At 38.5% G+C, this 21,281-nt stretch overlaps 1 protein-coding gene across 1 annotated transcript in view; it reads right to left on the minus strand.

Moving 5' to 3' along the window:
- Positions 1-418: 418 nt before the first annotated feature.
- XPOT (exportin for tRNA) overlaps positions 419-21,281 on the minus strand; it is a 35,560-nt gene continuing 14,697 nt past the window's right edge. The window contains exons 7-24 of the mRNA XM_044678112.1: positions 21,032-21,200; positions 17,635-17,871; positions 16,439-16,477; positions 16,013-16,075; positions 15,132-15,256; positions 14,426-14,570; positions 14,196-14,315; positions 13,781-13,875; positions 13,120-13,189; positions 11,049-11,287; positions 9,589-9,874; positions 8,109-8,298; positions 6,177-6,293; positions 5,894-6,009; positions 4,616-4,663; positions 3,980-4,051; positions 2,815-2,871; positions 419-646 (exon numbers count right to left, since the gene is read on the minus strand). Coding sequence (XP_044534047.1) covers positions 620-646; positions 2,815-2,871; positions 3,980-4,051; positions 4,616-4,663; positions 5,894-6,009; positions 6,177-6,293; positions 8,109-8,298; positions 9,589-9,874; positions 11,049-11,287; positions 13,120-13,189; positions 13,781-13,875; positions 14,196-14,315; positions 14,426-14,570; positions 15,132-15,256; positions 16,013-16,075; positions 16,439-16,477; positions 17,635-17,871; positions 21,032-21,200 — 2,215 coding nt within the window. The 3' untranslated portion in view covers positions 419-619. The remainder of the gene's footprint in view (positions 647-2,814; positions 2,872-3,979; positions 4,052-4,615; positions 4,664-5,893; positions 6,010-6,176; positions 6,294-8,108; positions 8,299-9,588; positions 9,875-11,048; positions 11,288-13,119; positions 13,190-13,780; positions 13,876-14,195; positions 14,316-14,425; positions 14,571-15,131; positions 15,257-16,012; positions 16,076-16,438; positions 16,478-17,634; positions 17,872-21,031; positions 21,201-21,281) is intronic.

Raw genomic sequence — 21,281 nt, forward strand, 5'->3', positions numbered from 1 at the left:
GCCCCCAGAATATTTCAGGAAATATTAGATGACTTAAGACACACAAGAAAATAAGTATAAATAGTTTTTAAAAATGGCAGAATTCACTACATAAAATTTATTTTTTATATAAAAATGTATAACCAGCACCTACTCTCAAATCAATTAATTTATGAAATCATTGTGTTCTGTAATAAACACGTTAGCATTAAAATAGCTTAAAGAAATGCCATGGCTATCTACCAAAAAAAAAAAAATCAGTTTTGATTTTTTTTCCTTCAGATTTTAATATTGGCATACATGAGGGAAAATTAAATTCTTGGGTTGAACATGTTATAGTCGATAATTTTTTAAAAGAATATACATTACTTAATCACTGGTATGGTTTTTAAAGATTTCAATTAATTTTCAAATAAAAAATTAAAGATACCATAACAACTTTTGTTATATACCTGTATTTAAGCCAACTCAGCCATACCCCATTCTTACAGAAAAATGCTAAAATACACATTGCAGTAAGCACAGAGCAATTTTAAAAAGACCACCAGTATGATGAATGGCACAAAAAATGCCATTTGTATAAATTAGTAACTGGAGGTCCTGATCATGGAAATTGGTACAGGGATTTCCAGTATGATCCTTAGGGCTTTGCTCTCTGAAAGAATACCTGCAAAATAAAATAAAATAAAGTTATAAGGTCTTGAAAGGAGTGGTCCCTGTTATTGGTGTTTGGCCTATTTACTTCAAAGAGAAGCAAATGTGCTTTCTCCCCTAAACATTCATTACTTAAGACCACTCATTCACCACCAATTGAATGCAGTCACTCCTCTGTGGTGAAATATGGCAGCTGCCTAAAATTAATACTTCACATAACCCAGAATCCAAAAAGTAAATCGAGGCAGACCAAGAACTTTACATATTACCGAGTAGCTAAGGCAGCAGACAGTAAGAAATCTGTCCCATGAATGGTCTAGTACAAAAAAAAGTAGCACTTCTTTCCTGGAGCTGCTGGGCACTGAGCAGCGAAGCCATGTGAATAAGGTGACCAGAAAGAGGACTAGCCAGCCCTCTCCCAACAAGGCAAAGAGCTCAACCATTAATGACATCATCACCAGATAAATATTTTGAGTACCTATCATAAAAAGGGCCCTCTGCTAGCTACTGAATGCCAAAGAGCGCTGACCACCATTTGTGGCTTTCGGTCTGGCTGTGTCTCCTACACTGCATTGTTGGAGAAGTGCCAACCAGTGATCACAGTAACTAGTGTCGGGTCTGGCAGTAAGGAGTTGATCTGGGGTGAAGGTAGTCTGGCAGAAACTAACAGAGGGTGGAACTCTGGTCAAACCTCACAGACAGGAATATGGAGGAAGAAGCAGTATTGAGACAAGGCCACAAACACCGGGATGTCCTGTTGGAAGAGGGCTGTCTCAGGAAGAACATGTTAAGAGTGAGCCCTCTGAATTGGGTGTTGGCGTTAAGTTAACACGCCGACTCCTCCAATACATGTCTTAGCTTCCCACAAAGTTGGGCTGACTCAAGCTGCCCTTATAGAAATGGTGCTGGTGCTCACAAAAGGGACCCTGGGTCTTGGGAGCTGAACAAATAGTCCCAACAAAAGCCGCCTTCCACATTTCCTTAGCTTTCCAACACAGATGAAAGAAAACAAAAGAACAAGAAATAAAGGACAGGCAGGTACCATTCTGGGTTTAGAATAGTGTCCATAAAAAATTCCAAGGTGTGTGACTTCTGTTTTGCAAACCAGAACTTGCTTCTCTTGAGCAATGGTGGCCAACCTTTGAGTTTTGAGCTTCTCATCACTTATGAGGACTAATCCTTGGGACAGGACAGAATCCCTACCTGAGCCTGTGCCCAGAGCTGTTTTAGCTTTGTCCAATCTACCAGGGCTTGTAAGACTTCTGCTGGCCTAGTCTTTAGGACCATGGCAAAATATTAGACTAATAAGATGCTTAAGAGGTAGAACACTGAAAATACTGCTTACTCCCACATTGAAAACCAATAACCAAATAAAAAATATATTATCATCAAGCTTTTGGTTCCCCAACATTCTACTTCATTTTAGTGCTTTTAGGAAGAAGGATCATTGGGAGATCTTAACCTGAAAGATAGGTCAATAAGGTACATTTCATCCTAAGTCAAAATAAAAAATGTTTTCTATAAAGGATAAACACAAAACTTTATCCCTTTCACTTAACTTCCCTGTTCTTCCTAGTTCTTCTTTCTTCTCAATAATCAGTGGTATCTATTCTTATTGATATTTCTACTTTTTTCCTCAATATACTGTCAAGTACTTGTAGTGAAGGGTCAATACAGAGCTACTAACTTGAACGACATTAACAAAATTATCTTTCAAAAAACCTATTCACACAAAAATTTTACCTGTTTTCCTTCTTCTGCCACAAAATTTGGAAGTCAACAATATTCATCAAAAGTTGTATTAGACATGCAACCACACACATAACAAAACAGGTCTCCAAAATATTTCTTAGTGTCAGTATTTCAGTGAGGGGCAGGAATTTCAACGAACATTTTAAAATATCTCCCACAAGAGAGCTAGGAGGCTCAGTGAATACAGCCTGGCCTGGAGACAGGAGGATCCAGCATTAAAATCCAGCCTCAGACACTTCCTAGTGTGACCTTGGGCAAGTCACTTAACCCCCCAACTACCTTGCCCTTTCCACTCTTCTACCTTAGAATTAATACTTAGTATTAATCCTACAATAGAAGGTATGGGTTTAAAAAAAATATATTATCTCCTATAAATTGTCCTTTTCACTCTGAGGATACACAAAGTATCAACTACCTTTAAAAACTTACCTTTAAGTAATTTTTAAACACTTTAGCATCAGGCTGCTGAAGGGCTTGACAGAACTCCTATGGGAAAAATGGAACATATAGGTGAATGCCATCATAGAACTCCAGGAGTCACTTATAAAAATTGGATCTAGGATCCAGTTCACCTCTAACCACAGCAGCACCATGTTGCCAAGTGTTGAGAAACATTTGAACGTCTTTGTTCTAATTTCATGTGAATTCAGTCCTGAAGCAGTCAGAGCAGCTGTTTGAGGTTCGTTAAAATACAGCTTTCTTGACTAAGATCCCTCCTCACCATCCTGGAATGGGGGTTGCTGCTGAAGGTCTCTCTTCTTATTCCTCAGAGTCAAGAACCTAAGACTTCAAATCTGTACCTTTCTAGCAGCAGCCTTTCTGCAGAAGACTTGGCAAGAGGAAAAAGGAACAATGACTAGGAAAAGGCAAGGATCCTGACAGGTCCTTCATGAGAGAAGGGTCTTCCTTGGCCAGGTCCCACTTTGTTTCTTAGCAAAGTGTACACTTGGGACAAGGAAATGAAGCATGAGGACACAAGTCAAGGCTAACTGAAACCGGAATGGGAACTTCCAGATACATCCAAACACATTCTTCTACAATTAAGAGTCCCCAGGTTTCACAAACATTAATTAGAAAAAGATAAAGAAATCCTGAAACCCATATAAAAATGGTAGACCATGGATGTCGACAGGTGTGTCCACCACACACCTCTTGCTGTAGAATATTCTCTACTTATTTGGAAAATTGCACACCAACAAGTCCCAGTGCTGTATCACACAAATACAGTTTTATTTAATCTCCCCACCTTGTATTGCTTCTGCATGGACTTGTCACTCATGCTTCTGGGTACTTGCTGGCATCAGACTTTTGTCCTTTTCTCTCTACATATCCCGGGTGCACTGCAGCACCTCTAGGCACCTAATAAATTCCTGCTGACTGACTGAGGCAAGATAGCCTACTTTTCTTGACAAATGGTTTATGGTGATAAAAAACTAATTGCATGTCAAACATTTAACTGTTCCAACTGGCCAGGCTATCTATATGATTTTAATGTGAAATGTTTATAATATTAACTTTTACTTTCTTAAATCAACGTCTGAATTGACAGAAAAACTTTTGTTCCCATAGTTAAATTATAAAATAAGGTTTTTACCTGGATTATTTCAGGAGCTACCTGCAGAGAAGGGAGGTATTCCTGCTGAAGATACTGAATACATTCTGGGCCCTAAAAATGTAATCAAATGTAAATACAACCAGACTTCAACTCTGTGGTTGAAATAGCAGTTTAAAAAACCAAAAAAACAAAAGCAAACCCCCAAGCCCCTCACTTTTTTATATATTAGGCAAAAAACATATGTCCTAGAAAAATTCTTTTAAAAAAGACAAGTCTGTAAGCAGAAACTGCCAAAATCTTATTAATTCTGCTTCTGTTCTTGTGCTCCTCAGTGGGAGCTTTGTGAACCTTTTGGAAAGCCACTAGCAACAACTATATGGGCACCAGCAACAGGAGCATTTCCTTCTTAACTCTATGGATGAGCAATCAGAGAATGATGGGGTCTCAAACCTAAATGGAACCTCAAGAGATCATTTAGTTCACACTTCTGTTCTAAAGATAAAAGAAACTGCAGATCAGAAAGATGACCTGTCTTTGTCCACCTTTGTTATTCACCTAATGGGGGCTCAATAACCATTTACAAAGGTTTGGGGATAGAACAAATTGGATTTAAGAGGATTAAAGTTCATCTTCTTTTGGACAAATATCTCAACATAATTATTAGGAAAACCTTACCCTTTTGAGATGAATTGTTTTTAGAGTCACTGCACACTCAGATAAAGCCTGTGGAAAAACAAAACGGGTCAGTCCCTGCTTATTCCTCTTCCAAATGGACAAATGGCCAGTAGTTTGTCTGGAGATATTTCCTCCTTCCCCTTTTCTGTCTCTTTCCCACTGTTCTCACCTGGAAAAGGTAATAGATAAGAAGGGGTAGGGAGAAAAGAGGCAGGGCAAGGAGAGGAGGTGGGAGTCCAATAGTCTATTCCTTGTACAAGTTCACCCTTTCACAGTTCCCTAGTCAATGTTATAATGTGGAGAAAAGTTGCAGAGAAACCATGAGAAGGACAACCATGTTAGCCATGATCTAGGGGAAAAAAATCCCCTGAGATTCTGAAATAACATGGCAAAAGAGGTGGAGTAGCTCTCACAGCTCTGACTATAAGGGCAGTTCTTCACTAAAACCAGAAAAGGAGGCAATTACAAAGCATAAAGTAAAAAATTCTGATTAAAGAGCTGTAAATTAGGAAAAAAGTTTTTGTACCAAAATGCTTTAAGGGATTGATATGACACACACAGGGAATAAACACACATATAATACTGAAATGCACCAAAAACAGTCTGCAGAGAAAAGGAACACTGCTTGAAAAATATTTGAGGGTATTTAGGCTATATGGGTAAGCATTAAGAAGGGAGGACCAGGTACATTGAGTGCTAAGCATCTTAAACAGATATTCTCTTCTTTGATCCCTCACAACCACCCTTATTTGGGGGGTGGGGAGAACATGATCATCAAGGAAACAAGTACTATTATGTCCCTCATTTTACAGTTGAGAAAGCTAAGGTTAAATGACTTGCCCAGGATCACAATTGTCTTCCTGACTCTATGGCTAGTGCCCTATCCACTGTGCCTCTATCTCCAATCTATAGAAGATAGATTTAAAAAAAATTCTGAATGAGGAAAACAAATCTTTAGAAAGAAAACAAATGAAGCTGGGTTGAGGGTCCCCTTTAAGAAGAAAGTATACAACTGTAACTGGAAGAAGCTATAGGAAATGTTTAAACACTACGGGGCAGGAGGTTTTAGGGACACTCTATGGTCTTCTCATCAGCACAAAAAACATACAAGTCCTATGAGCTGCTAAAATACATGGATTTTTAGTAAGACAAAGGCTGGTTGGTTTGAATCGACATGTTTCTGAAATGAACCTAATTTCAATTAAAAACCCCAACAGCCAAATTGGCCTTTTTAAAAGACAACATGACTTAGGCAAAGATTCCTGGGGGCTTACATACCAGAACTGTCTGTGCATCCGCCAGGTCAAAAGTTTGTTTTAAAGGTGCTAAGAAACAGGCAGGAACGATGTGTTTATAGACAAAATCAGCAAATCCTACTGGTCCATCTTTGCCTCCTGTGAGGAGAATTCACATTTTCATTTCACGAAAAGACATTAGTTATGAATGTGTCATGGTGGTAACTAAGTGGTAATTTAAGGAAGAGACCAGGACTAAGGAGTTGGGGGAGAGAAATTTCAGAGCAGGAGGCAAAAGACAGATGATGATGAGCCACTGTACATACCCCAGAGGTCCACAAGCTTTGAGAGGATGATAAAGCATGTTTTCTGGGCAATTGGATCAGGATAGTCTACTGCTCCTTGAATGACAGTCACCAGCACTCGCTCAACATTCTCTGCACCTGAAGAGGTTGAAAAAACATTCGTTTCAAAGTGGTTTCAACAGAACTACCTACAAGGGGCAGCTGGGTAGCTCAGTGGAGTGAGAGTCAGGCCTAGAGACAGGAAGGTCCTAGGTTCAAACCTGGCCTCAGCCACTTCCCAGCTGTGTGACCCTGGGCAAGTCACTTGACCCCCATTGCCCACCCTTACCAATCTTCCACCTATGAGACAATACACCGAAGTACAAGGGTTTAAAAAAAAAAAAAAAAAAAGAACTACCTACCACTTGGGTTTGTTAAAAGCTCCCATTTCAGACACGACTCAAAAACCCAAAAGAAGATCACTTTTCACTTCTAATCAAGATGATATGATGCACATGCTTGGAAAAAACTCTAACCCCCCAAAAGGAAGTCACAATAAGATGCACACTTATTATTATTAACCACTTCATACACACACACCCTTCTAGTTTATCATCAGAATTTGATTGGCTGGAAATAAATAAATAAGCAAGCAAATAATGTTGATGATGATGATTTATTAGGCACTGTGCTAAGCATTAAACAATTAGCTCATCTGATCCTCACAACCTTGAGAGGTAGGTGCTATTATGATTCTATTGAACAACTGCAAAAACTGAGACAGAAGTGAAGTAATTCATCCAGTCTGAGATTAGATTTGAACTTGGGTCTCCCAGATTCCAAGTTCAGCGTTCTATCCAGCCACCCCTAGCTGGATTTCTACAAAAGTATGAAAATAAATCACTGATCAGTATAATTTCCATATGTTTTACTCCTTAATATTTTTTCTTTTCAAATTAAAGCAAAACTCACTATTCAAAATATAGACCAAGGAGGTGAGATTCTATTTAGGAGAGGAAAAGAGAATTATTCCAATCTTAGGAAAATCTGTTGGCAAGAGAGCAAATCTGCCACAGTAGAACCAAAAAGAGAAACTATTCCCTGTCTAAAACTCTGAAGTAGAGATTTCCAATTTCTTTAAAAAGTGATTTTCAAAGAATTTTACAACTGCGCTCCTACACGATCCTAGCTGCTGTTTATATACACTCCCAGCAGGCTCAGCCTGCCTGGCAGCTCATACAGTTTTGCCACATCTCTCAGCTCACCTCCAATCATGGCTCTTGAGCTGCCTTTCAGCCTTTTCCCCTCCCAATCACTGCGGAGGGCCCCACTATCTTGCCAGTCCCTCCCTGGACTCCTCGCTATCTCTCACCTTCTCCATATCCCAGCTGTTTCCAAGCCATGTCCACTGTACGAAGCCTCTCAAGATAGGGCCACCTCAACAGTGCAGTCCCCATACTGTCACAATTGGGGAGTCGCCTGCCTCAGGTCTCTCCCTGTCCCACTCCTCTGGCCCTTCAGCCACTAACGTGATTTCCCTCAAGCACACAGCAGGCCACATATTCCCCCCACTCCTGATGAATAAACTAGTGTTTCCCCACTGCCCCCCAATCCATACAGAATGCTACACCTGGCATTCAAAGCCCTTCATAAGCAGCCCCCAGCTTCCTTAACGGCTTTACCGGTCCTCTTCAGCCTCTTCAGTGACACAGGCCTGCCAGCTATTTCTTGAACAAGAAACCCTACCTATGGGTTCAAGGCATTTCACTCAACTAGCGACTTCCATGGCTTCTTTAGTCTCAACTAAACCTGTCTTGTCTAGGAGCCTTCCCCAGCCTGGCCCCTGCCGCTCCCAATAGGGAGCCGGGGCCAGAGCTCTCTGGTGCCTCTGTTAGAACCGGAGCCCCTGCCTCCTTGCTCAGCCCAGGGCCCACCCTGCCAAGCAGGACAGATGGAGCCGAGCTTTGTTCTCACCCTGATTGGCAATGACCTCGCTCATCCCACTCCCCGTGACCGTCTGCAGGAAGGCAAAGTAACTCCTCCTCAGCATCTGCTTCTCCAAAGCAGCAGACTGGTCATTCTCCTCTGCGGGGCGAAGCAGCACCTCAAAGATGGCGTGAAGCAAAGGCATGAACATCTGCTGCAAAAACGGCGACACCTGCGTCTGGAAGAGAAGCTGCGGTTACCCTCTGTGCCAGCAAACGTGAGGTAGCAGGGCCCCTGGGAAGGGCCCTGACCGGCAGCAACAGCCACCTCTGAGACAATCCCATAGAAAATCTGACAACAAGTTTCAGCCCCTTTGCAAGGCTGAGTCCAGCACAGGCACAAGGGGGTTCTCTGAAGCCCAGGGGGGCCCACCTGATCTAGCTCTAGTTCACACAGTAGGGGTGGGGACTCTTCTCTGGTTCTGGCCCAGTGACCCACATCAGTCCAGGATCAGTTAAAAACAATGTTCATAGGCAGCAGTGCACAATAAGCATTCTCTAATCTTTCCTTCCTCCCAGAAATATCAAATTCCTAGAAACCTAAATTCATACTGGATTATCAGTTATCAGAGAGAAAACTCTGTGAATTGTAGTCTTTTTTGAGTCAGCTGAGGGAGAATTCCCCCTGTTCAGTTCTACATTTGCTTCCCCTGAAAAAATATACAAAACTTTGTTGGATTTTAAAAATACTAGTAAGAAACAACATTTGACTTCTATACATGAAGGTAAAGTGATTAGGGCTAACACAACAAATCTTTATGAAGATGCAATTTGTCTTCGTGAATGACAAGGACTAATAAACTATAATTTGCACGAAAATTATTTATTAAACTACTTTGGGCAAAACAAATAAAAAACCATAAACTCTAATAACCTAAAATGCCTAGGCTGCTGGCAATTTCTTAGTAATATAAATGAATTGGCTGATGCCCTGAGGCATTTTTGCTATATTAATCATGTGATCGTAAACCTTGAATTACTGTGCTAAGTAAGTCTGTGATGTCACAGTGTAGACATTTCTGCATCAAAGCAGACTCCACTCTCTCTCTAGGCCCCAAGGGACAGTTTGGATGGGCTATTCAGTGGCCAAGAGAGGTGATCACCCTAGTTTGCAGATGACGTATGAAGTCTTTCAAACTTAATAGGAACTGCTACAGCTCCAGATTCATTACCTGGCCTCACCTTTGGAGATCCATAATCACATCTACAGTATAATCAAGCCATGGTACAGGGCATCTGCATGAGACCACCCAGAGACCCCTAGTTCTGAACTTCCTACTTAAAACAGAATTCTTCTGGCCACTAGACTTAAACAAGAGATGTTCCCTCTACTGCCATTGTTAAAGGAAGGAGGAATGCAGAAAAAAAGTGTGAAGCACATTCTTTAAATCAGGCAAAACAAAATAGAGACTACAACAGGCTGGAAGATAACCTCACCACCAGCCTCCTGCACCTGGAAGAATCCCTACCTTGAACTTGGCTGTAATCTGATTGATGAGAGGAATGAATTCCTGAAGGTCCTTGGCTTCACAGTCTTTAAGCATGTGTTCTGAGGCTGAAGGGATGAAGGGAAGAACTTCTTCCTCAAGACAAATGATCATTCGATGAAGAAAAGTACGGACACCACTTCTGAGAATCTCCTTCTGTAAAGGACAGCTGAGGGCTGGCAGAAATGTCTGTAAACAGTCCAAATAAACCTCAGAACAGCCACACTGTTTCACAGTCTGTTTGTTGCTGAAAGCTTTACTTGTTCGGCTGTGTAAATAATAAAATCAAAAGCTTAATTGAAACTTTTTTTTAATCAATCGCACTTATCATCCACAGATTAGAAAATGGTAAAGGCAATGGACAAAATATGCTCTACTAAAAACAAGGGGGGAAATGAGCTATTTTTGAAATACAATGATTTCTGGCAGAAGTGCCAAATACATGGCCGCTACCCAACCAACTAGATTAAAATAGAATTGAGAAAGTCAATAAAAAGACAATACATATTAATAATTATGTATTGTGATTAATATAATAAAATAATGCAAAATAAAATTTTAAAAAGATGTTTTCTCAGTCAATATATGCCTGCAGAGATCCACATGTTATAACATTCCCATCTGAATCCTTCTCATTCTTGGAATTATGGGGTATTTGAGGGAATATAATATACTGAAAAATGTAAAGTAGGATAAATGATAATTATATTCCAAGATAGTCCACTTTACTGCAAGGTGTTAAAAAGTACTCTCTAAGAAAATATAACAACCTTCTGGGTAGACAGGGACTATTTTTTTTTTTTTTTACTCAAAAGCTGCAACTAAAGTATAGCTTCATTATCATGTGGCTTCTATCTAGATCAGGTTTTCATTGAGGAGACTAAATGTACCTATCTTTGATAACAAATCTCAGACATCTGACCCTTCAGCTAGGGTGATCCTGGGAATCCTTTCACATATGTGTTGGAATAGTCACAGGGATTTTTACCTCTCAAATTGTGTGATTCATGTGTTACTTGTATCTTGTTTCTTCTTGAATTAGTATCAAGAACTACAATCTTTAGAAAAAGGGGTAGAAGAAGAGAGGATTCTCATATGACCTCTTGGTTGAGTAATGATCCAGTCTTAATACAGTAAACACAAGTGTTTAAGTAACTCTCTGGACCCCCTATTTACCAGTGTTAAGGCAAAAGTATAAGGTTCCAAAATCCAGCACTAACATACACATGTATACTTTTTAAATGTTCCTAAAAACATGCAGATTCTAATGACCCCAAGAGATCAACATAATAAAAACTCAATCATAAAGGCCAGAACAATTTAAGGATTGTGAATAAAATGGGATTACCTTGTAACATTTTTGGATTCCATATATATATTCCATATATAATCCAGAATTTGCAAGCCTGTACTTCTTCCCACAAGATCAAATGGCTACTCACCTGGCAAATCCAACAGCATGGTTGAGACAGTCTGCTAGGGCAGCCTGCCTTTCTTCATCTTGTGCCAGCATCAATTTTTCTAACAAAATTTTAAACTTTTCCATTAATGGAGTCAACAGATTCCTCATTAAAGCCTGTTTCCTTTCTGCTGGGTAGTCACTGTTGACAATTAGTACTCCTGCAGTCTCATAAATAAAGAGCTGATCATCACTGCTCAACAAAGACTGGTAACCATTTTCCTAGAAGGAAATGTAGGTCCTTTAAGTAATATATGTTAGTTTCTTATTTAAAAAAATTTTTGTGGCAATGTTAAAGGGTTGACATATTTAAGATGAAAATAGGGTACTAGTGTTTGGGAAAGCAAAACACAAATTCAAATGCTCACTCAAATATACTCAATACTAAAAATTAGAGTCTTCAGAACTAGTTTTAAAGTAGTAACTAAAATAGAAACACCATTGCAAGTCATTTCTGAAAGATTATAAACAATTCAAGTAAATTCAATTTGTGAGAAAGTTTTCAGATAAACCTGGAAAGACCTATATGAACTGATGCATTACACATAGCCATAGTAATAGTATCTGATAAACGACTATTTTCACGAAATACAATATAAAAGACAATCCCCCAAAAGGGGTAATGAAGAAAAACACTATCCACTTCCAGACAAAGAACTGATGGAGGAGCCTGAAAGAGCATCAAAGCAGGCCATTCTTCACTTTATTTTCTTCATGGTTCTTTCTTTTTTAAATATGTCTTTTCCCACAACATCAGGAATATGCAAATCCTTTGTATGACAACATGTGTATAACTAATATAAAATTGCCTGCCATCTCAGGGTAAGGGAGTGTAGAACTCAAAATGTTAGAAAATGAATGTCAAAAATGTTTTTATATGTAATTTAGAAAAAAATGCTGTAACATGGGGAAAAGTTTCTCTCCAAGTTGCTTTACTAGATATTCCTTTGTAAAATTTTTAAATAGCTAATTTGTATTAATTTGAGTTTTGCATTTATACTTTTCACAAAATTTAGAGAAAAAAAATCAAATACCACTAGACTTTTAAGAAAAAAATTACACAAGTTCAATCCTCTAAGATAGTGATGGGCAAACTACGATGTGGCCTCCTGAAATGTTCTATCCGACGGTGACATTATTCCTAATCTGACAAATGCAATGAGTAGGATACAATACAATGAAACTTCGAAAGAGTTGCCTTAGAAACAGACTGACAGATGAGCATTTCCTTTCCTTTGGCCCCCTCTTTAAAAAGTTTGCCCATCAATGCTTTAAATGATTAAACATACTTAAAATCATATATCATTTCCAGAAATATATCTATTGCATAAAATGAAAAGCCAAATTATTTTGGAACATCTTTGTTAAAACTTCAGAAATCAAATTCTTGAAACAAGACTTTCTCAACTAAGTACAAATCATTACTTATTATCCAAAGATGCACTTCTAATAAGCATATCTTCCATTAATGGGCTCTTATTAGTACCTACTTTCACATCAAAGCCCTGAGCCCAAGGAGAGGCTGCCAAGGAACTTTCTAGGAAATGGAAATAAACTTGTGTAGTTTATCTTAGGAGACAAGAAAAGAAAAGAAGGTGTAACAGTTGATTGACTAGGTTGTTTTTTTTTTTTTTTAAGAGACTATGGGAGAGCTAAGAAGATGCCCAAATGTATCTAATGAGCCTTGCTATAAACAAAAGAGGTAAGTGCAATTTTTTATTATGTTGCAGAGCACTGGAATTGGCAAAGCAAGAATAAATTTGAGTAAGAGTTCAGTTAGCCAAGCCTTCTGACCCAAGTCTCATTAATTAGTAATTGTATTATTGAGCTAAATGCAGTAATCACTGTCAGAGAGATAGATCCCCATACAAAGTAGTGGTTCCCGGTATCACTGATATTTCAAACAATGAAAGGATTCTGAGATAAAAAATAATCAGCCACCACTAGGATCAAAAGGTTTTTGTCTCTCTATAGTTACCATTTCTGTGCTCCTAAGTGGTAGTTCAGCATTAAATACTAGGGAAAAATTTGTCCGCATAAGAACTGATACTTACAGGGGGAGAAAGCTCCAGCAGGTCTTGTATTCTGTTCAAAATATCCTCAATGAAAGCATTCATTTGTTTGCTGAATGTTAGAAGGAAACAAAGAAGATAAAATGTTTTAAACAAAAAACTTTAAAGCCTTAGTAAATCAATAGCTATTTTGGAAGCAGCATAACTTTTTAGTAAATGAGGGGAATCCTAAACTTTTATTTGCTGCACTTAAGATGTTTGGTCAAAATAGGATCCATAATCATATGAAGTCAATAGGAAGAATATTATCCACAGAATTCAGAACATGGATTAAACCAGCTCTTTCTCCTGACTGGATTTCCAACAGACCCCTGACTGATGCAAAGCAGCAAATGAGACTTCTGGTTTGTTTAATGGCTGGCAATTGAGACTGGGAACAGACACTATGAGCACAATGGAAAGAAAGATATTTAAAAAAAAAAAACTGTAGTAGCCACAATGTTGAAAAGAACATAAAATAAAGATAGAAGAAAGATTTCATCCAATAGTAAATATGTTACATGGGAAAAACTAAGATCAACCTATAATTTTAGAAGAATTTAAGCAACTATTTCAGCCAAAATGTTATTATACTGATTAAAAGTTATCTAAATAAAAAAAATATTAAAACAAAAACAGCAATAGAGGGAAAGTTTCTACTTACTTGAGAGACTTGACAAATCTAGAGAAAAGATATGCTGTTCTGCTCCTTACTTTTGGACTAGAGTGACGCAGGCCTCTCTGATCTAAGAATGCCATCTAGAGGGCAAAAACAAGTACTTTTTATACTTTACATGCACTTACTTGCAGAATATATAATCTGTTATCTCATGTCCTTATCATTTTATTATGATATCACAGTATCATAAGTTCCAAGAAGATAAAGATCTGGTCTAACTGAATTACTCTGCACAAAAGCTAGCAACACACAAGGAGGTACTTGTAGATTCATTTAGTAAGGTACAAGTTATCCAAAGTTTAGAGAGCAAAAGTCTTAGGAAAAGACTCTGCTCTGGGAGAAACTAGAAAGCATAGACAACACACAAAAAAGAAACAAATTCAGAATTAATGCTACTTACTAGAACACAAGGAATGTGCTGAGGTTCAACAGCAAAAAACTTTTCATATCGCACTACAGTTTCAAAGAACTCTAATGTCACTGATGTATGCTGATAGGCACTGACACCAGATGTTACCAACTGCAGTGGGGAAAAAAATGAGAAACCAAGTCAAGGAATTCCATTAATTCATAGTAAAATAATTTTTTTTTTTAAGGAAAATAAAACTCCATAATCTCCAACATACTCACAGTTCGAATCATGTCCTGCAAAGCAGTAGCTTTTGAAACATCACCTGAGAAGTGGGCACCGTGAGATACTGGAAGAGCTTCTGCCAACATATACAGCAATCTTATTGCTACTTCGACTTCCATAAACCTAGTAGCTTGCCAATTCCTGACAAAACAATACAGTGTCAATATGCTCTACTCAAATACTCTATAAGGTTAGAATTCTACAACTCTGTCTCCCAGGGAACAAAGTTCCTTCAAGGGTTAACAATGAAGGTTGTGATGTGCAGTTGTACTTAAAATAAGGAATACACTAGAGTGGAATTCTAGAAGTTGAGGCAAAAGATATTTTTCTAAGCCCTCCAGGGAGTGGTTTGGCATAGAACTCTATGACACTGGTCCAAATGAAGGGGTCAGGAGAATTCACATCTTGTAATAAAACTTAAACCAAATAAAGAGAACAAAAAAGGACCACATTAATGTAGTCAGTGACTTGCTCCCAGTCTGTTAGTGAGCAAAGGAGCTAGAAATGAAACCCACAATTTCTGGCTCCAAGTGCAGGGAAGCTATCTCATTTGTGCCTCACGTTCTATTCCCCTCCCTCATACCCCTTTGGTGTCAATCCCACATCAATTCTAGCCAAGAATGATCCAAAGTAAAATGGCCACTAACCCTGTTTTCTGTTTAAAATATATAATCTTTCAAACTAAAGTCACGAAAAACTTACTGAAGTGTAGTGCTAAAGACTCTACGAACAGAAGCCAACAGCAGCTCTGGTGAGACTTGAGCAAGGCGATCCAACAATAATTTCAGTTGTTTTCTATATTCTACAAACATAGCTTCATCTTCACCCTAAAATGATTTTTCATTTACATGTCTAAAACATAGTACGTTCTAAAACAAACTTCTATTATATAAGCATGATCCTGGATGAGACTTGGCCTTGAGGCACCAATATGTATCACTAGATACACAGGAGATACTGTTCACCTCTCTAAAATCAAATGTTTCCTCGATTTTCACTAGATTTTAAAAAGTAATTCTCTCTATACACAAGGGAATTTAAAATCAATGCAACATTATACTAGATGCTGGGGATACAAACAAAAAATCAAAAAGGTTTTGCTCTCCAAGAACTTGCATTCAACAGAATGAAGGGTGGAAGTGGAGATATATGTGTGCACATGTATATGCATACATATATGTAACATACATGTGTGTATATTATAGATAAATTAAAGTAGGAAAAACAATTAGGTAGCCAAGCAGTTGAAAAACAAGAGATCTAATGGAAAGGATGGAGCCCCGAAGAAAGATAATGATTTAAAGGCAGCTAGGTGGTTCAGTGGATAGAGAGCCAAACATAGAGACTATGTAGGTCCCTGGTTCAAATCCGGCCTTAGACAAGTCATTTAAACCCCATTGCCTATCTCTTACTGCTCTTCTACCTGGGAACCAAAACACAGTACTGATTCTAAGACAGAAGGTCAGGGTTTAAAAAAAAAAAAAATTCAAACACTAAGAAAATGTAACCTAGGTAACGAGGCAAATAAAGTTGGAAACTACATCTTACACAAATTATTCCCCCCAAACATATAAAAAGCTTACCTCATTCTCAAAGTTATATTCTTCATCATAGGTCAATTTTTTCATAACAGCCAACATGATTGCCTATAATGAAACATGAAGTTCTTTGAGCTAAAGGTCTCTAGTGTGACTTTAATGTCTTATAGTCACTTTATAAAACACTCAGCCCTAGAGACGGGAGGTCCTAGGTTCAAATCTGACCTCAGACACTTCCCAGCTGAGTGACCCTGGGCAAGTCACTTGACCCCCATTGCCTAGCCCTTACCACTCTTCTGCCTTGGAACCAATACACAAGGTAAGGGTTTAATAATATAATATGAAATGAAATGAAATAATGAAATGAAATGAAATGAAATAAAATAAAATAAAATAAGATAAAATAAATAAAATAAATGAAATGAAATGAAATGAAACACTAAACACAAAGGAAAGCTTTCATAGCCTTACCTCCACATTAGCTTTTTGTTGATCAGTGAGCATTGTAAGCTATAAAAAACAAACAAAAGAAGCAGTAAATCCAACGGTGTATTGGTGCAAATACTATTCTTTTTTCACTAGTCATGATGACTCATTTAGTTTTCCATTCACTTCACCTTCATCTGTCTCCCCTGCAGTAAACTTTCCTTGAATGAAGCAGACTCCACTTTTTCCCACATTAGTAAGCAGTCTGTTGTGTGAATTCTGTGGCCAAGCCACCCCTAGAGGCCGCCCTTCTCTATAATGAGCTAGGCTGGTCCTTTGGCCCCACTGGGAGTGCTTCCAGTTTGAGTGACAGCAGCCAGGCTCTAGAGGTCATCTGTACTCCCAGTATGGAAGTCCTGGAATACTACTTAAGCAGAATTCTACCAGATAGACATAAATACCACATAGAACAATTGTTCCATGGCCTCATTTATTAGCTCGAAGTTTTTACCATCCCATCTTTATCAAAATGCAAAACAGCTAACAATTGTCCCCAGACTTTCTCTACTCTGCATCTCACTGAAACCGAATCATCTCAGATGTCTCCCATTGCAGGTCCCCTCGGCCCCTCTCTCATTGGTTGGTTCCTCCTAGAATCTCCATTTTATAGAAGATGCTGAGCCTGCCAGGGGCTCTAGGACTCTCTACTCTGAACCCTTGACTTGCTGGGTTCTATCTGCCACGAAGGCCACAGAAGGCCCACAAATGCCAGGCTGGGCTTTTACTACCACATTCCTTTCAAGGTTCTTCTTTCCTTCCCTTCAGCTTCCTCTCATGCATTGCCCTCCTCCGTGAGGATGGAAGGCCCCTTGAGGGCAGGACTCTGTTCATTTGGGTGTTCCTGGGGTTTAATACCATACCTAGCACACAGAAGTACTTATTCACTTGGCCTCCAAAGACGAGGAATTTGGGGATTCTTAATTTGCCCCAGAGAACATGATGCCTTAGGCCTGAGGGGCCAATGGGAGCACACAGGGGGACGGGTAAGGTGGGCAGCCCACAGGCAGCAGATGGCTGGGCCCTTCCCCCTCCCCCCTTCTCTACACTGGCTGAGGCTGTTCCTCCTTTCTCCCGTCACACGCCCAGCCATCCAATGGGAGCACTTCCTCCCTCCCCTATGTGGGGCACCCTCATTACTTTGGCATACAACTGTATCTGAAACTTAACGAAGAGGATCCTACCTGTTTCAAAATGTGAAGGTAATCGTAACAAAAGCCAATGATGTTGGAGGAGATGTCATCGTCCTCATGAATGAGCAGCTGCAACATCAGAGCTATCTTTGTTTCAATGGCCTGCAGGGCCTCCTGAGCATTCTTCATATCTCCATTCTTAATTAGTTTAGTCCAGCTGACGATCAATGACTGCCCCATTCCATTTACTAGTTTAGAAAATCTGGCTAAGAAGTCTACATCTTCTTCCTGTCAGCAATTAAAATGATATATGGAAATCTGATGTAAAAATTATTCTAAATATACTAAATATTTTTAGAAATTAATGCCAGTGACATATAGCCACAAAAAAGAACTAATTATTTTAGGAGGAAAAACTCTACTAGGTGGGACAGTGGATATAGTGTGAACATAGAGTTTGGAAGACTTCTCTTCCAAAGTTCAAATCTGGCCTCAGACATTTGATCCTGGGCAAGCCACTTAACCTGTTGGCCTCAGTTTCCTCCTCTGTAAGATGAGCTGGAGAAGGAAAAGGCAAACCACTAAGGACAAGTAGGTGCTCACTACATAGGCCTGGAAACAGGAGGACCTGGGTTCAAATTTGGCCTCATGACACTACCTGGCTTTGTGATTGTAACCCCAGGCAAGTCACTTAAACCAAATTTTCTAGGCCTTACCACCCTTCTATCCTGGAAATGTTGATACTCAGTATAGATTTTTTCCCCTCTCCCTTTCCCTCTCTCTCCCACGCTCTCCTTTTAACCCTTACCTTCCACCTTAGAATCAATACTGTGTATTGGTTCCGAGGCAGAAGATCCATGGTTCCTGGGATAGATAAAGGGAGGACTCCACAAATCTGTTGTGTATATATATTTTAAACCTTTACCTTTGTCATATTTGAACAAAGACTTCCTATCTCTAGACAAGGCTCTCAATCCACTGAGCCACCTAGCTGCTCCTCTTTACACACACACACACACACACACCCCTTACCTTCTGCCTTGGAAGATTCCAAGGCAGAAGAGTGGTAGGGGCTAGGCAATGGGGGTAAGTAAGTCACTTGCCCAGGGTCATACAGCTGGGAAGTATCTGAGGCCAGATTTGAACTAGGACCTCCTGTCTTTAGGCCTGGCTCTCAATCCACTGAACCACCCAGCTGCTCCCTCAGCATAGATTTTCTAAGACAAAAGGTAGGGGATGAAAAAAAAATTTACATTGAAATGTTCTGGAAGGCTAATATGACAAAAAAGGAAAATGACAAATCTTGGAGGGGATAAAGGAAAATTAGGACATTAATGCACTATTGGTAGAACTGGAAACTGATCAAACCATTTTGGAGAACAATTTGGAATCCAAAAGGCTATTATCAATCAAACCACGCGTACCCAGAGATACTACTACTATGTCTGTAGCTCAGAGATACTATAAAAAAAGAGGGCTAATATGTACAAAAATATTTATAACAGTTCTGTACATGGCGGCAAAGGATTGGAAAATAAGGGAATACCTATAAATTCAGGATAGCAAAATAGGTTGTGGTATATGATTGTGATGGATTATTGTGCTATACAAAATGACAAGGTAAATGGTTTCAGAAAAACCTAGGAAGTTATATGAACTGATGAAAACTGAAGTGAACAGAATCAGAACGCTGTACCTAGTAATAGCAATACTATTTGATGATTAACTATGAAAGTTTAGCCATTTCTCAGCAATATAATGATCCAAGACAACTCCCAACAACTCAGTATAAAAAATGCTATATATCTCCAGAGAAAGAACTGATGGGAGTCTAAATGAAGATCAAAGCACACTCTTAAACTATATTTCTTTCATTTTTAAAGGGGGGAGGTGCCTGTTTTACCCCACATGACTAATATGGAAATGTTTTGCATGATAGTACATGTATAACACATGAAACTATTTGCCTGCTCAATGAGGGGGGCAGGGAGAGAGAATTTAGAACTCAAAATTTGTAAAAAAAAAAAATTTTTTTTAAAGAAATATTCTGGAAAAATTGCTATCTTATGAAAATTTTCTCTATCAATTAATACTCATCATTTTAGGTCACTTAAATGACAACTATTCAATTAGGAAAATCAGGAGTATTAAATGACAGAAGAACAAAGGGTGTGAGAAGAAATAAAAATTATAGCATCATTATATGTATTCAAAAATACTTTAAGAAGTTGTTAAACATTATACAACTCTTGTAAACCTCTTAATATACAAAAATTTCTCTAAGCCTCTGGAAAAAATTTAAAAAACTAAAAAAATTAGTATTTAAAAATTCCACAACTTCTTATAAACAATAAATAAACATGTCAGTTTAACACAACTAATACCAAACCACCAACCAAAGGTGAATTAAGACCCCTTTTCAAGTTTGAAAGGAAAGGTAAAATTATGGAGCTGAAAAAAAATTTAAACTCACAACTTTTAAAAATTTAGAAATATCTTTTGAAATATTTTTAGCACCAAAAGCAATGCATGTTATTTTCTTGTCCTCTCTTTTAAAAACTAAATTTAAAAAGCCTACTTTGCTTTTCAAAAATTAATTTAGCAACTCAAAGGTCTCTCTCAAGCAATGAATAACACGACCCAGTTCAACGATTAAAACTGTCTTCAGTAGCTGCTCTGGCTAAGCAAAACAACAAAAACTTGTGGCTGACCTAACAACCAAGCCTTTCATCATGTTATCAAGGCTGGTCCTCAGAAGGAAGAAATAGTATCTATAATCAGGCCCAGAATCAGTCTTTTCTGCTCAATAGAACTTAATTCAAAAATATTTTACAAGCTAGCTTTTTTCCTCCAGCATGAAAGGCAGAATGCCCAAGTAAGGTCTCAAAACATAAGTGTATCACATGTTATTTTTCCCTGTTCAAAATTAAGTCCCTTAACCTCTCACGGGATCTTGGGCTATTAAGACTGTAAGCTGCAGAGAAGCTGGTATACATTGGCAGAGGTAGTTTCCTTACCTGGAAGTTCCCCATACTAATAAAATCATTAGTTCCTATTTCAATGACAGAAATCTGCAAGGTTTCTTAAATGATTTTTATGTACCCATTTAAGAATATTGGTTTTAAAAAACTGAGTACAGAAAATGAGATTATATTGAAAATGTTTCCCTGGTTTGTTATGTCTAGGACTGAAGAGCCTAAATTAATTGGGCTAAATTAATGTTACACGCCATTTGTTTCTTTAACATCTAACTATGTTTCCTAGTTATAATTAGGGCTGTATTGAAATTAAAGCATGTTGGATTAATGATATGGCTCAATGTCAAAGTCTATAGCTGTTGCCATGACCCTCTGGACTACAAGGGATTGTTCTTTATGACCACAAATACCGACTTTAATTTCCATCCCAAGCAAGCCCATCCAATACAGTTTCAAGTCACCTTACTGACCTGTTCAATGCTGAAAAACCCTGCAGACTGTAACACTTGACATAAGGATTCCACTAGTTTCATTTTATCAATTGGGTCCATTCCCTTATTTACAATTTCAAACAAACAGTCACATGCTTCCTCACGGAGAACTTCTATTGACATATGACCTAGCAGCATATTTATAAACCTGAAGAGGCATAAAATGGTTAGCATATATGCAAATTCATGATTCCAAAAGACATTTTTAAACCATGCATTTTGCAAGTTA

The sequence above is a fragment of the Gracilinanus agilis genome, chromosome 5, assembly GCF_016433145.1.
Source record: "Gracilinanus agilis isolate LMUSP501 chromosome 5, AgileGrace, whole genome shotgun sequence".
Classification (NCBI taxonomy): domain Eukaryota; kingdom Metazoa; phylum Chordata; class Mammalia; order Didelphimorphia; family Didelphidae; genus Gracilinanus; species Gracilinanus agilis.